At 35.8% G+C, this 21,879-nt stretch overlaps 2 protein-coding genes across 12 annotated transcripts in view; both read right to left on the bottom strand.

The window, feature by feature from the left end:
- Positions 1 to 7,138: 7,138 nt before the first annotated feature.
- Positions 7,139 to 15,011, bottom strand: LOC144450947 (BTB/POZ domain-containing protein 9-like). Its single transcript, XM_078141709.1, has 11 exons — positions 14,886 to 15,011; positions 14,197 to 14,449; positions 13,144 to 13,510; positions 12,199 to 12,463; positions 11,614 to 11,836; positions 11,102 to 11,221; positions 10,734 to 10,843; positions 9,743 to 9,932; positions 9,297 to 9,404; positions 8,766 to 8,844; positions 7,139 to 8,340 (listed from the first exon to the last, which is right to left on the bottom strand). The coding sequence occupies exons 2-11, from the start codon at positions 14,379 to 14,381 to the stop codon at positions 8,077 to 8,079; spliced, it is 1,911 nt and encodes a 636-aa protein (XP_077997835.1). The 5' UTR covers positions 14,382 to 14,449; positions 14,886 to 15,011; the 3' UTR covers positions 7,139 to 8,076.
- A 2,373-nt stretch (positions 15,012 to 17,384) lies between these two features.
- Positions 17,385 to 21,879, bottom strand: part of LOC144447534 (kinesin light chain-like) — a 37,988-nt gene continuing 33,493 nt past the window's right edge. For all 11 annotated transcript variants that reach the window (XM_078137591.1, XM_078137643.1, XM_078137652.1 and 8 more), the window contains one exon: positions 17,385 to 21,142. In XM_078137591.1, coding sequence (XP_077993717.1) covers positions 21,038 to 21,142 — 105 coding nt within the window. In that variant the 3' untranslated portion in view covers positions 17,385 to 21,037. The remainder of the gene's footprint in view (positions 21,143 to 21,879) is intronic.

Below are 21,879 nucleotides of genomic sequence, written 5' to 3'. Positions count from 1 at the left end.
CCAAGTTCTCGTATTTAGTCTTACTTTAATATCAGTGGAGCCTTAATGCTTACAGAGAATCATTCTTTTGTTCAGAACCAACACTTTCTACAGATCTACCAGACAACTGTAATTGTTTCAAACATAAACGTAAAACTGGGCCTTTAAGACAACTGTTGACGTATTTAAATAATGTTCGATTGATTGAAAAATATTTTTTTTTTATTTCAGACTATGGTATTGAAAGTCGTCATTTCAGACTTTACCAAAGCTGTTGACGTATCCACATCAACGGACAACGATTCCTTGACGGATTTTCGTCACCATAAAGCGTTATCGATACCCCATATTCCGGATGCTGTAAACAATTCAAATTCCAATGAAAATGCTGCCTTTTCAGTTGACATTCGCTCTTTTGCTCTAGTGCTGTTAGAAATGTTGTCATGGTTACAAAAGACATCTATGCCTTCTCCAATCAAAAAGTCTAACACGAGCAACCAAAAGCTCATTTACCACACACCAGCTGGAGAAGTTGTGTATCACCAAGGGCTAGTGAACTCTAGTAAAAATAGTAAAGTACAAACAGACCCAGAAAACAGAAGGCCCATTTACGAGTCCGACAAACCGTCAGATAATACAAAAGACTTGAAACAGATGCAATATTTATCTATATCAGGGAGCAATAACATGCACTCACCAGCAAGTTCGTGTTCTTACAGTGAATTTTCACAACGTAGTGTCCGGTCGACACCTCCGACACTCATCACCTTCACGGAGAAACCAAACATCACAAACAAGGTCATACCTACAAGGCCAAGTCCACCGGAAAATTGTAACGATCATGGTAAAATCGTCATTCCTGACTCAGGGACCATTGTGAATGTGAGGCAGGCACCGTTGGAGAACCAAATGGATACAACGTCTGCTGCATCTGCAGTGAACACAGAATCGTCAAGGTCAAAGTTCAGACATTCTCCTGGTAGTCCATTCAAATCCCTTCAGATGAAAAACGAATTTTTCATCTTACCCGCAGACCCCATAGAGGTCCAAATAAGCTTAGACAATCACCTCAACAACGGATGCAATTTCAGGACCCAATCTCAGGAAGATACTCGAATCACCTCTAATACTTCAATAGAAGGAAAGAAAAATAAAATAATTTACACGGAAGCTTGGTTGAACAAGAACATGGGGTCACAACAGAAAAGTACGCTGGAAGTTGAAGAAGAAGTAGACGCTTCGAATTCCGAAGACGACGATACTGTTTTGGTGTTGAGTGCGGATAACAACACATATTATGAGTGTCATTCAAGGAAGGGACAACCATTGGCCAGTAGTTCTTTCATCTCTGTACATAGTAAGGGAGAGGGGGATTCTCGACTTACAAACTCTTCTACAATGTCACACGAACCGCCAAATCACCCAGTTCAAATTGATTTATTGAGGACTAGTCGCCATCTGAGTTACAATCATTTTCAAAGAATTCGACAAAAGTCTCGGAGTTTAACTCAGAGAATGAGATGTAACGATTCTGCTGTCACAGAAATGACGTCATCTAACATAGAGGAAATTCCGACAATATCAATATCCCAAACACTACCAAGTAGTGCGTGTGATAATAATAATGATGATAGTGGTGCTGAATCAACCTCGTACGACAACCCCGTGTTTGAAGAAGTCGTAGAGGAAGACAATACAGATAGCACAAGTGTGTTCACCAAGTGTGCCGATCTCGAAGAACCTATGAACGAGGATACAATTGAAGAGATAGATGAAGACGTTGTAAAACCAATGGATGTCATTGAAGTGACAAAGGAATCAACAAAACAAGATTTAAAACAAAGGAAAATGTCATCCGAAGAACATTCAAAGAGGTTTTCACAAACAGACAGTATCAGTAGCATCGACAGTGGATTCTCCTCACGACATGCATCAGAGAGTAGCTTTCCTCCAACTAAGCCGACCTCTCTAAGTAGACAAAACTACGTAGGAACTAGTAAACGTGTAAGCCTTGCACGGAGGATGCAATCACTGGCAGCCTCTAAGAAGAAAACAAACAAACAGTCATCACCGTTCTTTTTCAAGAATGAGCCTGGTACAAGGAATACAATCTATTCAATGGGCAAAGAAGCCAGGGAATTTCCAACGTTTTCAACACTGAAGTCTGTGTTAGAGAACAAAAGTACCACATCAACTCCCCCTGCAAAGCCCCCTATTGAAACTAAAACGAAGAAGTCAACTGGGAAGACTTTAGTTGAAGTCAAGACCAAAGTTTCCGATGTAAGTTCGAGAGGACAGAAAATGACTCATGCTCTGACCACTGAAACAGATAAAAATAGCGCCTCGAGCAAACCAAACAAATTGGCTGTACCCGAGGTTGAAGTAGTAGATTGTGGCAAGTCTGAACAATCAGGAAGCTCTCAGTTAACATTCTATGTAAGGAAAAGCCAAAGCAAATCATCCAAGGAAGCAGAAACCAAAAACTTTGAAGAGTTAGAACGACCAGAGAGTTCATTGTCAAAGTTTTACGTTCGGAAAAGTACAAGTAAAGTACCAAGTATGGAACACAAGGAAGAAATAGTGACAGTCACTAAACCATCAAGCCAACCCTCTAAGAGTATACTAAAGGCTGGTGAAAAAGTTCCAGAAAAGATTACTGTCACAGGGGCAAGACCAAAACAATCAAACTCGAGATCGAAAAGATTGAAACAAGTACAGTCTCATGAATTGAATGTGTGCGATTCTTCTACACTTGAGCAAGAAGTGCTTGCGTCGAGTTCAGAGGGTAATAAGAGTCAAAAACGCCTTATGGGTATGGTATTTACTAAATCAATCAAAGACAAATCAAAAAGAAGTATCGATACGGGGGTTCAATGCAAAAATGACAGACCAATCAAGCAAGTCAGAATTTTGGCACCGACTGACATGAGAGAAGAAGATGAGTCGGCAGATAAAATCATAGTTGAAAACGATAATTATATCAAACCAATAAGTAAGGACCAAAGTGAGTCTAATGTGCCAATCAATAGTTCTGACCAATCAGACATGCATTTTGGAACGTCAATCAAAAGTGCCAGCCAATCGCAACTTGAGTCGAATGCTTCATTTTACGACCGTATATTGACTCTTGATGAAGTGGAAGTCTTGGATTTGTTGGCAGAAGAAGAAATACCATCGGGAATCGGAGTTCAACACCTGGAATACTGCCAGGAATTAAGAATGTTGTTTCCTTGGTATATGAAAAGACACATGTTGCCATGGAGTAAAGAAAGTCTTAAGGAGTATCTGATGTCGTTAGAGAAGGATTCTCAAACTGGAAACCTTCGGCAAAGTGTAAGTCATGATATAGTCTATCAAAATGCAAGTCGTGACATAGTGTATATCTTGTTTAACAAGTATGACCATGAGTGTTGATTTACTTCGTTTACATGGACATGTATATTCTCCAAACCCAACACAAAGATTTCAAAAGTCTGACTAGCTTTCAACCTGTTGAGAAAGACAGACAGACAGACAGACAGACAGACAGACAGACAGACAGACAGACAGACAGACAGACAGACAGACAGACAGACAGACAGACAGAATCTTTCTCGCAGTATTTGCATTTTCGATCAAGTGTCCATGCTCATTTCATATGGATATCACATAAAATCCCAGAGTGCCACTAACGGTGAAATTGAGCGACATTCTTACAATTTCTCACTCTATTGTATTTTTTTTATAGCTTCTGAGGATTGTAAGATGGTGTTGGGCCGGCCAACCAGCACCTTCAGCTGACCAACTCAAGTCAATGCTTGTGGAGTCGCTGCCATCAACTGAAATATAATTATACATGTCCTGGTAAACTGATGGGTGAAGATGTCTTGTTCAAAACTGGACATTTATGTGTATATCGATTTAAATCACCAGTCGCCAAGACATTTGTCATATTCAAGAGATTTGTGCCATTCTTTGTACACTATTACCAACTCTGAAGAAACTGGAGGTGTACAACCTGTGTTTTACAACCCAAAGTTTTACTCATCCCAGCAAAGTGTGACGTCATTTCACCTCTGGTTGCTGTATGACATGATTAATCTTCAAGTGCAAGTGTAAATGATCAACCACAAAACCATGTTTGCAGTCTTCTTCAATCATGCAGCTGATCGTGTTCTTTGTTCTGCAAGGGAGACCGTTAATTTTCACGACAGCTTATGTTCAGTGTAGTTCTTGTTTTACATAATTTATAAACAGATGTTTGAATATGGATAATACACCACAATGGATGTTATGAAATATACATCTCAGCTAGCATGTTTGTTAGTAAATACTAGTGTTGTTGGCTAAGGTTATGAAGTTTGCATCATCTCTTCTTCTCGTCCTAGCCACTTGTACAGAGAAAGAACTTTGTGTCGGTCTTTATTGCAATTTCAAACTGCACGAGGTATTTGTACTGACATTACTATACCAACCAAATACTAAAGATGGGGCAATTGAAATTACCACTGTGAGTTTAATAAATATGAACACTTTCACTGACATCCTTATAATCATGGCATTAGAAAACTCATCTAAGCAGCTACAAAATATCTGACAAAATGGACGTGGAGAGTGCCATTAGACTGGAGCAGAAGTGATCATTGATGTATCTAATAATGTAGGTTGGCGATTTACATAGGACTTCGTCAAGATTTGGTTCTAGCATATACCTCACTTATATGCAAACCATGAGCCTTTATAACAATCTGAAATATTTATCAAAAGCTCAACTTTCACTATTACATACACGGAACATTATATGTCCAGAAATATGACTAATCACCAGTCTAGGACAATATCTGGCATGTTGCAAGAAAATAACCGCAAAGACATAATGGTACTTGCAATCAAGCTTTAAATTTCACTTGTCCTAAAAAATATACACAAGATGTGACTTCTGCAATGTAATGATGTTCTCTGTTAAAAGGCTGTTGATGGCATTATGACAGACCGGGGAGTCTGACCAGAGGATCATTGTTGACATAATGCAGGGTGGGGTGGGGGTGACAGAGTCAGATATGGTATGATAAGAACCGTTTATTACACAAGGTATAATTCAACCTATGATATTCGAAAGGTTAAAAGAAAACACACATACAAAATATCAATATGATATATTTATTGCATATGGAGAATTTATTATGTACAATATTATTTTGTATTTTATATACACATCTAGCTGCCAAATAAAATATTTACACATGTTATTAATTATGCCAATTTTCACAGCCTTCACTAGTTTTCATTTCTGGATGTTGATCGTGTTTTGTTATCTCTACAACACAGCCTTCACTAGTGTTCATTTCTTGACTAGACTACACTACCATATATGGTACTGAATTAAGTAATGCTGAGACAACTTGACAAAACTTTGGCACTTATGGATACAAGTTCTCAATACAATACAACAGTTTTAAACAAAATATAATACATGGATTAGATTGATACAAATTGAAGTATTGATATGAATGCTCTCACTATAGTGAATATCATTTCACAAGGCTTGCCATAGCTAGAACATGTGTAAAATATGTTGACATATCATTCCCAGCTAAGGGAAATGTAAGCCACATAAAGGGTGTTCACCTTGTAGGTCTAAGATACCTACAGTATGGAGAACATGTTGGATAAAACACTGAAAGATTCAGAATCAACAATGACTTGGTTTGCCCTGTGTCAAAGGCTCATCAACAGCTACTAGTATTTTCATCTGAGGATATAGCAAAGTGTAAATTCTGTGACAAAAAGATTGAAACTATTTCCATGCATAGATCCATAAATATCTAGCTTCACATCAGATCTGGATAAAGTTTATTGTTTGTGACACTTTTTTTCATTCATTCATTCATTCATTCATTCATTCATTCATTCATTCATTCATTCATTCATTCATTCATTCATTCATTGTTTGGTTGGTTGGTTGGTTGGTTGGTTGTGAAAGTATATCTTAACCACACTTTTCTCTTCATTCATTGGATGGTTGGTTGGTTGGTTGGTTGGTTGGTTGGTTGGTTGTGAAAGGATATCTTAACCACACTTTTCTCTTCATTCATTGGATGGTTGGTTGGTTGGTTGGTTGGTTGGTTGGTTGGTTGGCTGTGATATGATATCTTAACCAATCAGTTCTCATTTAAACACTGCACCTAAGTCATAGATGAACACAGCTGTAGCTAGCTTACCATCCACATAATATATCTTTTGAAGGTATTTCTCTGATATAAGGCAGGTATAGGTAATTTACACAACATGAAGTAATAATAGCAACAATTATTTTAACTCATTGTTTTTTTAAAAGCAGCAAGAGTTGAAACATACATCAATGCTTGACAATTTGCAATACTGATAAAAATGTACATTGTACCACAATTCAAACCAAAATTGATTAACATGGTAGCATTACAATCTCTTGAACATTGTCTATACAGCTATAATACCATATCTGCAATATAAAATACTAAACTACACTATATCTACCCTGTACATGGCAAGCCTTAATAGCGAACTACTACTATGCACTATGAAATATACATAACACTTCATGGCAAGACATCTTAGCTAACTACTACTATGCACTATGAAATATACATAACACTTCATGGCAAGCCTTAGCTAACTACTACTATACACTATGAAATGTACATAACACTTTGGAAATCAAGCAGAATGAAAGATATAAACATGTATGAAATCTGTATGTTTTTGCCAACACTACGTGAGATGTGTGGTTTCATAGTTTATCAATAGACGCTACATGTGTGGGGTCTATGGTTTATCACAACATGATGATAACACAGGTGTCAAGATTCTAAAAATACAACTCAAACTTAAAGGAGCTATACTTCCGTTGCACAAATGTTAACTGCATAACATAAATATTACTAGATGAACAAAATGAATTGATATCACAGGTATGTGTGTACATATGTGTATACATGTGTGTGTGGATGTGTGTACATGTGTATACATCTGTGCAGCCATGTACATGTGTATACATACATGTATGTGTGTATGTGTGTACATCTGTGCAGCCATGTACATGTGTATACATACATGTGTGTGTGTGTGTGTGTGTGTGTGTGTGTGTGTACATGTGTGTACGTACGTGTGTGTATACACTGTGTTCGTCTGTGTGTGTGTGTAATATTAAATACCAACATCATCAATAAAAAAACGTTGGTTAAAAAAACAGAATCTCAAGTTAATTTGTCAAAAAAAGGAAACATTGTTTCACTGAATTGCTTTTGATATCAAAGTTATATGGTTTCAGTTGTGTAGAAATAGGCAGTGGTGAGTTGACAATTGTAACTATTACTATGTCTGCACCAGATTCTATAAATCTGTTCTACTTACTGAATGATACACTGACTTTACATTGTAGCAGTTGACTAGAATTTGTTAAACACAGGAGGTTAGTGGATGTTCACTTCTTCATGAAGTGTTAAACATACATGATTGGTTGTCACACTTAGTACACTTAGTATTGATAATAAAGATGATAAAAAGACGTCACCTAATAATTTCATAAATTGCACTTGTTTCTAAGTTGCTGACAACTCCAGATCACAGTCAACACCCAATTGTACTATGCCATCTTACTTCATACATTATTAGTCTTCTTGCTTAGGGTCAAAGTAACAAGCGCCCCCACTGGCAAGAGTGTAATACAGATCACTTTCGTTTTCAAGGTAAGCCTATTCAGTGTCGCAAAGACACTCTTTGCTCTTTGATATAATTTTAATTGTTTTCAACACACATTTAGAATTTTATTGCTAAAGATTTAAAAATTCATGGATTTTTTTTTCACAGAAGTATAATTTCTTTAAAAACTGGATAGAGATGAACACACTTCTCTTCAAATAAGTAAAATCCAAATTATCCTATTTGTATTGAATGTATAAAGATACAACACAATAAACTAATGTTATGTGTAAACATGATTAAAAATCAATGACTAAGTAACAGCAACAAATGATCCAATACAAATCTATACATGTATCTGTGTATAAAACGACAGTACGGTATAGCTAATGTATGAAACTGAACTGTTGAAGGGGGTTGTCATTTGAGCAATCTCTCTTAAAACCGAAATACACCACTGCCACCCCCTGTACTACCACCACAACCACCACCACCACCACCACCATGTGGTAAGAATGGGTGATGACCTGGGGGCAGCCCTGCAGCTGCCATGGCACCTTGGGCATGGTTGACTGTTACTAAAGCAACATCGGCAGGCTGTGCTGATGCCACTGTGGCACCCCCTGTGGACGGTACTGGTTGTTCTTCTTGTGTACTACCCATAAGTTGGGCTGGACACTCAAAATGTACACAGTGGAATACCTGTAGACATATATTAAATCAACAATTAGTAACAGTCAAACTTTCTGGATTTTTCCCCTTTCAGGGTTACTCGATCTTTTTTGGTTGGGGGGTGGAAAATGCCTACATGAACTCAAAATCTGAATTCAAAGACTTACTATGTAATTATAAGACATATTGAATATATTACTTACGCTCTGCAGCCTTACCAGACTCACTAAAATCTTATTTTACGTTTCACACGTTATTCTTCAATTTTAATTTGATTTTTCTTCAGGGTTTCATATTATACACAGCTTAATAAACATTTATGCTTCCTTATTGTACAAATTGTGAAACAACTGATCTACCAGTAATTTCAGTTTCTCATTCTCATTTTCTGGGCAGGTTTCAAAACAAGTTTATACATGTAACATGTAAAGCAGAATTAAGAACTCAGTCATTACCTCATTAGCTGTGTTATGAGTACCAACAATCTTGATGAAAGTAACCGGCCTTTTTTCAAACATGATGGTCTGCCAAGATCTATGAAAGTAACAATACAACTTAGTATGCATTTATCTTTTAATTCAGTCTGTAATTTTACTGACATATTTCATGATGCAATTGACACAGACCTTTCATGGAACATCTAACTATTTGTATAACAGCATGTCTATCACAGATCCACAGACAATGTCACATGACTCACAACAGCTTCCTTGGTGAATGAAACCCCAATCGTTGTACCCCTTTGGTCCCCATGTACTTGAATTACTACAATCTTATCTATAGAGTCATGTGGTTTATCTTGTTTGAGGCAAACTTCAACATCTCTGCCAGACAACTTGTTCACACACCAAAATTTTAATTTTATTTTAATTCTAATCTGACATTGACATTTAAAGTTTAAAGCTAGATACACCACTAGATGGCGCTATTTACATTGAATGACTGTTTATTACCATGTCACTGTGAACTGTCAACACCAAACTTACTTGCATGCCTCCCTTGATTTTTCAGCAACTCTATACCAGTGATGCTGGTCACAGGAGACTTCAATGTAGTAACTATAGCTTCTATCATCACAGTCCCATAAAAGAAGTCTGTAGGATTTGAAAAATACAATTGTGACTATGTGATATGTCTCTAAGGCCAAGAAAGGCTACTACAGACAGTCAAATGTCAGAACCCCAACTAATAATAAGTCTACACAATGGAACAACAACTTTGAACATTTTTTTTGTCACTGTACCACCGTTTTAGACAATCTAACAATTTACATATTTCCTTAAAAAGCTACATGGACATTCCTAGTCACAAAATAAATACTATAGTTGATTTCTACCAAATAAAAGATGATTGTGTCATTTTAAATATCTTCTTAATACTTCAGCTACATTCACCTCATAGACCCAATAACGAATAGCTGTGCTAAACTCACCTCATGGACCCAATAACAAATGGCTGTGCTAACTGAACTACTATAGCCCCACTTCCAAGCTGATGACATGTGTAGCCAGAGTCCCAGTCATAATTCTTGGTGTCACCATTCAGTAAGGCATTCCTACTCCTACTTACTCCCTCTATCACACAGGCACTAGCTCGGATTGTGGCAACATTCTCATTTGGCTCTGTTCAAAGCAAAATGACAACCAATCAATTTCATTAACATTTCACATAAAACCATCTTGGATACCCATTGTTTCAAATTTCCTGTTACAGGAATTAAAATAATAATTTTGTGATTTCCATATACACTGTCCTAGAGGGCCAGGTTGACAAATATTATTTTGCAGACTACAATCATGTGATTTCTAATACTTAGGCAAGTCAGCAATACAGTGGCTTTGTAATATCCATACTTTTGGATACCTGGTGTTATCAAACAGCTCACATTCAAGTACATCAACTTCATAAAGAGCATAGAGATTTTGATCTGTCCTGATCAATGATTCTTTATCAGAATGACAAGTTCCATAGTTACAGCTGACCTACAGGTGGTGGGGTATAATAACCTAATTAAAATAGGTCAGCTGTAACTATGGAATTTATCATTCTGACAAAGATTGTCCACACAGACAGATTGAAAGTTCAATGCTCTTTACTCAGTTGATCAGCTGTGTATTACAAACAACCTTTGCACTTCATTTGATTATTTTAGTCTAACAACAGAAGCCTTAATCCAGATGTATTCATTATTTTGTTTCTATGTAAATTGAAGGATCATCTAGTGACCTACAACTAAATAACAAAGAAACAAAACTATATAAACCTGACATCAGAAAATAACAAAGCTAGATGGCATAGCTATTCAGCAAAAATGAGAGTAAGTTACAGATTATGTCTAGCTTCCCTTTCATATCAGTTTGACTGTAAGTATATACTGGAATACATACTTCAAATAATAATGATGGTAAACGAGAATTTCTTACCGAGAATACCACTGTCTAAGGTGAATGGTTTGGCTGTGTAGAAACACTCAAAAGACACTAGGTGAAAGACTTTGTTGACTGTGTTATGGACACCAACAACACGGATATAGCTGGTAGGATAGACAATAACAAACAATAGTTAACAGTTGCCCAATTTAATTACAAAATTCCTACAATGGAAATGAATTACTAAGACAGATATAATCATGAAATTTGACAGATTGTCTTTGTCATTTCACTTGCATTAGAAATACAGCTTTCAGTTCTCAGCACTGGTAAGCTGATCAAACAAGGATGAACACTACAGGAGTGTAATGTGAGCACTACAGAGATTACAGGTCAAAGGTCATCTAATTTATTACACATACCTGATAACCTTCTGAGGGAAGTGCAGTGTCTGCCAAGACCGACACAGATAGTTTGTATGGTCTACGACTTTCACCCAGTCTATGTCATCCATTGACACTTCAATGTAGTAAGAGTAGGACCTGCAAGTGATAAAAGTCTAGATAAGTCACTCAAGGATAAACAAATCTTCACCAAAATCACAAGACAGTAATTAATGCATGGTGTCCTACATACAGTTACATCAAACAACTATCTCAGTCAAAATCAAAATGCTAAATGGCAAACTTTAATAGCAGATATTATTAAGCAAACTCTAATATCTCACAGCAAATGGTGAATGATAATTGCTATATTACTTTTAAAGATGAAGAGAATAAAACTTGTTACTCAGAACATAAATGAATGGAATCCGTGAAAGCAACACTTACACCATGCTTTACATATTTGTTATGATGTACCACAGACAGTTGTCTATATTTAAATATTTGCTATTTGCTATGAGTATTCATCTTTCAACTTAGACATATCATACCTCATATCTCTGTCCCATAGTAACATTCTTATAGTATTAATAATGCATGGTTTTCCTAGTTTGATAACAATACCACCATTACCAGTAGGTTCATCTATGGGATGTCTGGTAAATCCTCTATCTAAGTCATAGTTTGTAGAGTCTCCATCCAGCAATGCTGCTTTCATCTCACCTCGTATCACCTGACTTCCATGTCGTATGGTGGCTACGTTATCTTCTGATGCTACAAATCAAATTCAAAAGTGATTCTCTGAATAAGAGCTACTGCTACCCAGTGAGAAAGTTGAAACCTGGACACAACGATTGCTATGGTAATGACAGACACAGACACAGACACTGACACAGACACAGACAGAGACTGCGACAGAGACACAGACACAGACCCTGCCAGTGGCCATAGACAACAAAATTAAATGAACTTGGCAATGTACGCACATATTGACAATCACGTGAAGTAAAGGGTGTTATGAAATGGAATCCGCTTCTGATTAACTATGTCGATACAGTTCATATCTTTCCACCCCCACCCCCACTCCCCCCCACCTCTCCCCACTCCAGTCTATTTGAGATGCTACAATCACTTACACATATATCCTCTATACTTCAGTTCCATATCTTTACTTTCTTCCCTCATCTTAATTGCATCCAGGATAGAATCAGGCGACACCAAGTTTGTAGGTCTAACAATGTTTAGTAGATCCTGCAGAGTCATTAAAGGTAGTCTGACAGACCGGACTATGTTAGTAGGATCCACATCAGAGTTGGCCTTACTCCACTCTAAGACAGCAGTAAAGATGTCAATCTCTATGGCACAGAATGAGTCTCTTGATATCACTTCTGTTAGAGCAGACTGGAAAGGAAACAGATATGATTTCAAATCTACACCAAAACTGATGACGTTCTTTCAATATATATGTAACTAATGTGCACTCTTAGTGAGGTAGTTGCAATAGTTCACAATGCCTGTGCACTTCAAGAATTCAATAAGATGATTTCATGTTACAGTATAGCAATCATGTTACATGTGTCTCTGTTGACTAGAATAAGTAATACACATGTATGTACACTGTGTGTATACTAAATACATGTAATCTGATCAGTAATCATTTGTAAAAGTCAAAGATACAAAAACTTTTATCGTCTACAATTCTAAAACCAAACAGATACAAATGTTTCAAATGAAATAATACTAGCTTTATCCTGCTCTTATATAGGATGGATGGGCAACACATAGAATTTAAACAATCAACAGTTACCCATCATACAAACCTGTATCAGATTCATTTTTATATTTATTTTGGAACAAACACAAACACCACATGATGGAACAATCTAATCTGTAGTAGTACCTATGGGTCTCTAAATTCATAACAAGGCCTTGTTTTTTAACATCATGTTGACTTATCATGTTGCCTTATACAAATCATACCCTGACTATGCTAACTATACTAAATCATTCCCCACAAAATATGACATGCAAAATAACTCAAAAGAAAAATGACCAAGTTCCATAGAAACTCACTCACTCACCTCTGAGAGGGCTATAAATGCCCCACTACTCATAACATCAGCTGCATTATTGTCCATGAAACTAAAACATGTTTCTTTGAGTGACCTCAGCTGATACAAACTAGCTACATCATAGATAAGACACACATTGTGGATGTTCAAAGTTGCCCTCAGGTAGTCAGAAATTGATAATTCCAGGTCAGTAAATCCATAGCGATGGGCTAGTCCAAGGATATCTAGCAAAGCGTCTTCTTTCAGATCTTGTAAATTCATTTTACCAGTGTAAATATATTTGAGTAGTGCATGAAAGGCTTGTGATGTGGTGTCTTTCAGTTCAATTTCTGTACATTCAGGTCTTGATTCTCGCATCCCCCCAAACAAAAGTGCTCTGAAAGAGAAAGTAAAGATACCCTTAGTCCCTGAAATGTTAACAATAAGGGTACACTATGGCCTTAGCATAACAAACCAGCCAGGCATCATTTATTTCAAATATGTTATATTATACCTCTTGACAGTAAATGATGTTACATTGAACACTGGCTTTCATGTCCCCAAAAACTTATATTTATAATACAAGTACAACATGTTTCCCTGTAACAAAAACATTATTACAACAAACCCTATACAGAGATTACCATATAAGAGTTAACACTGTGTTGTCTATTCATATATCTCAAAATTTGTTTAAATGCAGTTTATTGCTCATTTCATAGCAGTGTATCTATATGTATATCATGTATCATCATGCCTTTTGCTCATTTTATTTTCATTTCATGTCAATTTGTTACAAATAACATGAACACATTTTTGTTCCAAGGAAAATATGGATATAGAATATTTATATTTTCATGTTTAAGGTAACTATATCAGTGTATTGATATACTTTGATAATAGATTTATGGATGAAGTGGCAGATGAGGTTCAGAAACTAATGTCTCATGTTACAAAAACAACACTAATAAACTTGTAGTACTTGTGTAAAAATAGAAACCATGTATATATAAACTACAGTTTACACAAATGTTATTAAAAACATAATATCTAAAAATGATAATTCAATATTGTTAATCTTACCTGAAATATTCACATCTTGCTGCTAAAATCACCCTGTGTGCATGAAACTTTGTATTCTCCACAGCAAATGTTATGTCACTGTATTCTTGGTTAAGAAATAGATTTCCAATCTGTTCGGAAAGGTGATCAACGTGTTCGACCTCTCCAACTGGGGTGTGAGGTCTCAACAGATGACTGTCACACATTTTGATTGTCTGTTGTGTTGATGTTGCTATGATAATGTACCACTGGACACGCTCCGCTATTTAATGTCCTGTAAATTAAATTTGGAGATTACATATGATATAGCTTGCTATCGAAATCAATGACATGTACACCCAGTACCTACAACTTGCTGAAGAGTTTGTTGATAGATTGCACAATATTTCGATACGTCTCTCAGTCTCACAACACATATAAAATATCCATGGCACAGTTTACCACCATTAATTTACATTGTATACGACCGACATGGTGAATTTAAGTTAGTCTGGTGATATCAATTGTGCAGAATGCGAGGTTCATCGTATAAATAACCCGCTAAACAGGGTATTTGTCCGCTTCCGACTTCAAGTTTTAGAAGCTCGAAGCCTCTTATGACACTGCAGCCGTGAACACCTGCAACACATTCTGATCTCATTTTACGGGTCCACCGTGCTTTATGTGGGACACACTTTGTGACAGCGATTTATAAAGAACATCAGACTTACCAAATCGCAAGTTGTTTGTTTTTATGGAGTCCAGGCTGTGTTTCTATATGTAAAATTGACAGTGGGAGGAAACATTTCGATTAAATGTCTCCGTCTACTTGTACAACCATAGCATAACACTCCCGAGCCAGCTTACGCACATATTTTGTAAAATCGCATTACGCGCACATAAATTAGTACCAACAATAATATGAGCTACGACTTTTTTTTTAATGGTAAGATATTAAATGGTGTAATATCCTTTATTTGATCAATTAACAGTGTTTATCTAATCATTTTTTCACATTTGAACTTTAATAAATGGTGCTAGGAATTTCATATATTCATCCACAGACCGAACATCATTGTAGTTGATTATCAACAAACAACCATTTCAAGAGATGAAAGGTCACCGCACATATAGAATATATCGTTCAAAGTTTGGTGGCGCTCTAGTTCAACTTGTACACTTGACTTTATCACAGACAAGTATCTATGACTTTATAAACATGATATATGATAATTTTCAAGCTGTGAAAGTCTATGCGCTAAAAATTCACAGGTGTGGGCAGACTAGACTACTACCACTAGAAATCTTTTTCCCGATTAATAGACAACCAACAACAATTTACTGAAAATTGTTAAAATTTCAATAATTAGACATTGGGGTGTTGATTTTGGGTGGGAGCTCGAGCCCTAAAATCAATTTGATTAGATACATTGCACCACAAGCTTACTATGCAGTGTACTACCACAGGCAATTCAATAATGTGCAGGATATTGCAATGAAGTCGTTGTAACAAACGGTTACAAAAAAGGGTTGCTACAGCTATTGAAGTTTCACATGTTTAAATATTCTCACATCGGGATAGTTGTTGATGATGATGTCGTCGTCGTCGTCGTCGTCATTGTTGTTGTTGTTGTTGTTGTTGTTGTTGTTTTAGATACTATGATGTCTTTTGTTAATCAATTAATTAAATAAATATGATTTAGGAATTGGCCAGACATATTTTATCTTACCTTTCAATATATCGACATTAACATGACAATTAAAACTGGTCAAAACTATCAACATTAACGTACGATTAAAATTGGTCAAACTATGATTAACGTGTACAATTAAAACTGGTCAAACTATAAACATTAACGTGTACAATTAAAACTAGTCAAACTATAAACATTAACGTGTACAATTAAAACTGGTCAAACTATCAACAGACAACACTAACGTTCGAGCCCCATCGATGCCGTTTGTTTCTGAGTGGCCAAAGTCCTTGAGCAAGATTTGAACCATGACTGTGCCTCAGTCAAACCAGCTGTATAATTGGGGACCTGGTAGGATAGAGGTTGCAATGTGAATGCTTTAATCCCATGCGCTTATAAAGGCTGCAATGGATTGTATGTTCCCCAGGGAGTTGAGGAAGTATAAAGGGTCGTTCATCCGAGCCACGGGTTAATAATTGTAAAGAGTTTTGAGCACCCAGACTGGATGGGAATTGGGAAAGCGCTATATAAAACCAACATTATTATATTATTATTATTATTATATTAAAACTAGTCAAACTATCAACACTAACGTAAGATTCAAACTAGTCAAAACATCTACCACGTCTTTTGTATGTTTTAATAATTTTTATTCATTTACAAAGAAAACAAAAACAATCCAACTGTCCGTGAAAAATACGAATTCGATGTAAATTCCAAAGTAAATATAAATGCAAGGACGATTTCATGACGTCGGAGAACTTTTGCCAGCAACTCATCACCTGTATTTAGTTGCCACTATAACATACATGTACTACATGTATTCAAACAAAAAAGTTACTCTTTGCAAACATTTTTTTCATCTTTTATACCATTCTATAGGGCGGGCGATCGACATTTTTCCATACATGCGATCGATAAAATGAGTCATTGGCCATAATCTATACAATCATGTACAGAAATTTCCTTCTGTAAAACAAAACAAGAATCATATTGAAACCATAATTCCGTTATATTGACGTGTGTCACGTACGTGTTTAGTCAAAGATATTATATGATTGTACAACGATAGATGGCGCTATAACACCACGGGGTTTTACACATCATCGATTCGCATCACAGACAAGTAGTGTGTTCTCATGCAGGTCTGTTAACAGGGCAAGTTCAGCTTCCGCTTATGGTCTGTTTTATTCACACATCTTCTTTATTGATTGCAAAAACAAAGGGCAGCTCCCATTATTTGACTTTCCTTCCAAATGAACAAATAACATAATTAACTAGAATAGAAATATAAGTTTGAGGGTTGAATACATTATTGATATGATTTGTAGTAGTAATTTATCGGAACAGATTACTTGATTTATATCAGTCTGATTTCACAGCATATAATTCGTCCAGAACTCTTTCAGACAAACCCATATATTTTAGTGACATGTAGATAACTAAGATAATGACACAGTTCATTCCATTCTCTCACAATATTCAATTCACACAAAGACACTCCTACATTAAAACCAATTAGGACAACATATGACATAATTTATACTGATATTACTTTATTCATTTGTGCATGGACATATTTTCAATAGTAATCTTATACGGTACAATATTGGCAAAATCCACATTTACTTGAAGTATATACCAGTATTATCTCCCCAAGCGTTTCCATTCTCATTTATACAATCCATACAGAGAAAACTCCGAAATAAGGAATCTAATATAATTAACATGCATACAATATACTCATCAGAAACAAATTAAAAATTTGACATATAATTTGAAATATACAAGAGATCTGGAAAGAAAAAAATTACATAAGTAAGAAATGCTGAAATTTTTTCCACTGGTGTGTCCTAGTCTAAAAAACTTTATATTTTATTTTTGGCAGTGCTACAAAATCATTCTGTGATGGTGATGGTGGTGGTGGTAGTGATGGTCAATTAGCTGTAGAACATTGAATTGGATGGATTAAACTCATACAGAGAAGATGTATTAATGAAAGACTATCAGTCTAAAATAAAGCCTATACTATATTCAGCGTTACTCCTTTTTCATACCAGTATCATGTATAACTGGGGTATCTGCCCAGAACACACTAACTGACAATACAACAGGATGGTACTACATTTGGATAAGTTATGGTATAAATGCAAGTGAATTCAGAAATGTGCATTTACAAATACAGTTGCCATAGAGACAAGAATCATGATATTGTGTACGACTTGCAGTAATGTACAGAAACCTTCAAAGAGGCCAGTGCTGACACAGCTGGTTGACTGGTAACACCGCATTGTCTGTTTACACACACGTCATACCAATACTTTGAAATACTTATCATGCTACACAACTGACAAGAAAAGGAAAATTAAAAAAAATATGGTACATGTAATACAAGCAATAAATGTAAGAGGCGATGCTGCATTTTAAGTTATGCTATGAGCACTAGAAATCAGAGTTGCTGACAGTGGTATTTTGACCAAACACTGAAAGAAAGATTGGGCAATTGTACTTATTCCTATCTATGAAGACTGCTACTATTTGAAGAGTGACACACCAGTTTGAAACACAGTTGCAAATAAAACAGTACAAAATCTATTGCAATAATAAATAAACAGTTGGAATTTGGGGAGTACAAACCATCTCAGATTATGAACTCTGCTTACCAATACAAACAGAGCAATGTAAAAGAATGCAAAAATCTACTAGAATTCAACATCAACATATGTACAATAAACTGATATTCAAATGAGCTAAAAATACAACGCTTTATTTCCCTTGTTAGCTCATACAAGATTTATTCTGTACTGGTCATATGAAATGTTGGGGGGAAACACAGTAAATCATTCAACTGAAATGATTTTTTCTAAATGTATGACATGATTGCAAGATATCACATTTTTACACTACATTATACAATTGTCCTGTCATTACAATATAAGTTGGTGATTGTAAATCCAGCCACAATTTACGACTATTTCACTATCACTAGCAAATACAACAAAATCATTGGCAAATATACATATATTCACAATTTTCCAACATCTTGGCATAATGACTATTTTTTCATTATTGCAAAATGTTCCACACTTACAAGTAGTTCGCATTAAAAAAAGTGCAACATTGCTTTACAAAAGTCACCAAATTTATTTTATCAGAATGTTTTCCTGAACAAACTTTTACTTGCAGCAATATTCAGCCTTCTTTTACGTGAACATTCACACTCCATGTCTTTACATGGAAACCCTTTCTACTTCCTTAACTATTTCACATCTCTTAATAGTGAAATCTCTCTTTTTGTAAACTAAATCTCCCTCTTTCAACTTTGATATGAATTTCTACTCTGCTACAGTTCACGAAGCAAAAGGCTATAACACTACAAGTAAAAGAATGTCAAAATTTCTTCAGTCCTGTAAGTTTTGTGCCAAGTTACACCAACAGAAGAATGTTAAAGCTACAGTAATGTACAAAGATGGAGATGACTTTGACAACAAAGCATGAACACAGTCAATATTATGTAATGTCTACATTAGGTTTGATTAGATTGCAGCTAGATATTTGACAAACATGTTTTGTCCACTTTTGGTGCTTGCAATGATATATACAGGTTGTCCTTGTGAATGTCAACAAAAGACAAAATTGAACTTTGAAACCTTAGTGTCACATCACTTTGACACTAGTCTAGCTGCTAGCCCTCAGGCTTTCTTCTGTTACCACAAGTGACTGAAGGTCGCTTTACACCTGAAAGGTGCAACTGAGGACGAATGCCCTCAGCAGAAACCTTTGGTCACCTTCACAGTGAGTAGAATAAGCCAAGGGGTCTAGCAGCAAGACTACTTCGGCACATGAATGTTTCCAAATTGATAATGTATATCAATACATATCAAGCTGCTGACACCATTCACATGTATCCAAGGTGATGATGTATTTCACAAGGTACTCTGATACGGCCTACATGGATACTAAAGATCTGATAGCTTACTAATAATAGTAATATCTCACACTTTGTGAAGATACATGCAGAGACCTTTCCAATGTCTGAAAGTTAAATTTTGTCTCATGTGAAGATGTCAGTTATGACAAAGAAATATGATAAAGCTCACTCACATTTGACTACCTATGCTAAGTTACATTAAGATGTCAGTCATCTGGTTAGCAATGTCAGAAATTCATGAATTAGCAGCAATAGTATAATAACTCTAGAATGGACATATTTTATAGGTCTGACCTGTCAGCTCTAAGAATGCAATAATTACTACACGTAACAGTATCAGTAATAGTTGCAATAGTAACCAGCACACAGCTAAGACACCAACTCACCATCACAATACCAGCCATCTATCTGGTTTGCTATTCTATATAGTTGTCCACTCTCATGATGTCTAATCAATGGTCTAGTATATGTACAACAGTGTGCCCTCTAAGCCAATTTGGCATGCCACTGATGCACACAATTTCTAGTGACGCACCAAACTTTGGTGTTCTCCTATCTCTTACTATGTGATGACTCACAAGAAATCCCAGTTTTTATCATTTGGACTCACAACAACAAAATTTAGCTATCATTAGAGGGTGCACTGATGTACAATGTATACCATTATATCATTGAGGTGCTGATATCTCATCATCTAATGTTATCAATCTAACAGATACACATATTGATGCCTTCACAGAGATCATACGTTTTTTTTCATAGCCATTTGATGAGGACAGGTCACATTCCTATGTTACAGTACCCTCATTAGGTAGATATCAGACAATCTATGTACTACATACTGCTGCTAATTCACCTATATAGCATCATACATAACTAGATACTAGCATTTATGAACAATTCTGACACTGCCAATAAGTTGTAGGTACTGACAAGATGGAGTTCTTCAATGAACACATAATTCTTGTCAATATCCTGTATGCTTGGTTCTGTGTTTTAATAACATGACATCTACAGAATAATTGAAACAATGGCAAGTATCACTGGAATTTGTCTCAATGCATACACAGAAAGATTGGTTGATTTGTGTTTCCACTTGAAAGACAAACATCAACCATAGAGTTATGACACATCAAGTTCTATCTTGTCTACTACAGGTATGTTTTATAAGAGTTCTTGTTTGAATACACACAGTTATTCACAACGACAAGTTGACTGGTTACACACAGTTGAATATTGTGGTTTTTTAGAATTTTTTTCAAGCGATTTCTGAAAACTTGGGTGTTGAATTTCTTCTTCTGCTAGCTGTAAGTGTTTCATGACTACCAACTCTACCTCTTTGGCTCAAGGTTCTTGATGTTGGCTGCAACAAATTAAAATATATGGTCTTTTTTCACTGCATTTTAAATGGCAAAGTAAAGCTTCAAGGTCACTACTGGAGAACCTAATACCGGTAATGTCACAATAGTACAGCAGCTAATCAGAATATTGTGCACTTTTACACAAGATGTAAATTATATATAAGATGTGTACACAGAGTGTATTAAAGCTGCACTATCTGAAACATTTTATATTTTGGTGGTTTTTTTCAATGTTTCCCTAGGTACAATAACATACTCATAACATCATACACCGTAAATAGTATTGCATCACCTGTGGGTAAACATATTTTTGTAACTGTATACCTGATAAATAAAAGTAAAAACCCAAAATCAGTGCCCTCAACAGTGATCATGATTTCAACCTGTTTCTGTACTGATGGATAATATTGACCACTGAATGTATTAAGTTTGTCTGTCACTTTCAAATTTATAACTTCAGAGTTTATGATACAACAACAGTATGCATGTGCCCATAGAGGAGTTGCGAAAAAGATGTGATTGTTTGCTTTAGAAAAATAGCTGCATCTTTTCTATTGAAATATTGCATATTGCTGTGCATCTAACGCAAAGTATTGGTGTGTGTGTATGTGTGTGTGTGTGCATGTGGCAACTAATTCTCTTTCATACAAATACACATACACAGGAAATAACATCAAAAAAGACCTTTCTAGAGCGATGCATCGCATTTGTTAATATTTGTTAAGTGTTATGCTGCATT

The sequence above is a fragment of the Glandiceps talaboti genome, chromosome 2, assembly GCF_964340395.1.
Source record: "Glandiceps talaboti chromosome 2, keGlaTala1.1, whole genome shotgun sequence".
Taxonomy (NCBI): Eukaryota; Metazoa; Hemichordata; class Enteropneusta; family Spengelidae; genus Glandiceps; species Glandiceps talaboti.
The sequence above is the reverse complement of the archived record's forward strand: the minus strand, read 5'-3'. Positions and strand labels throughout refer to the sequence as shown.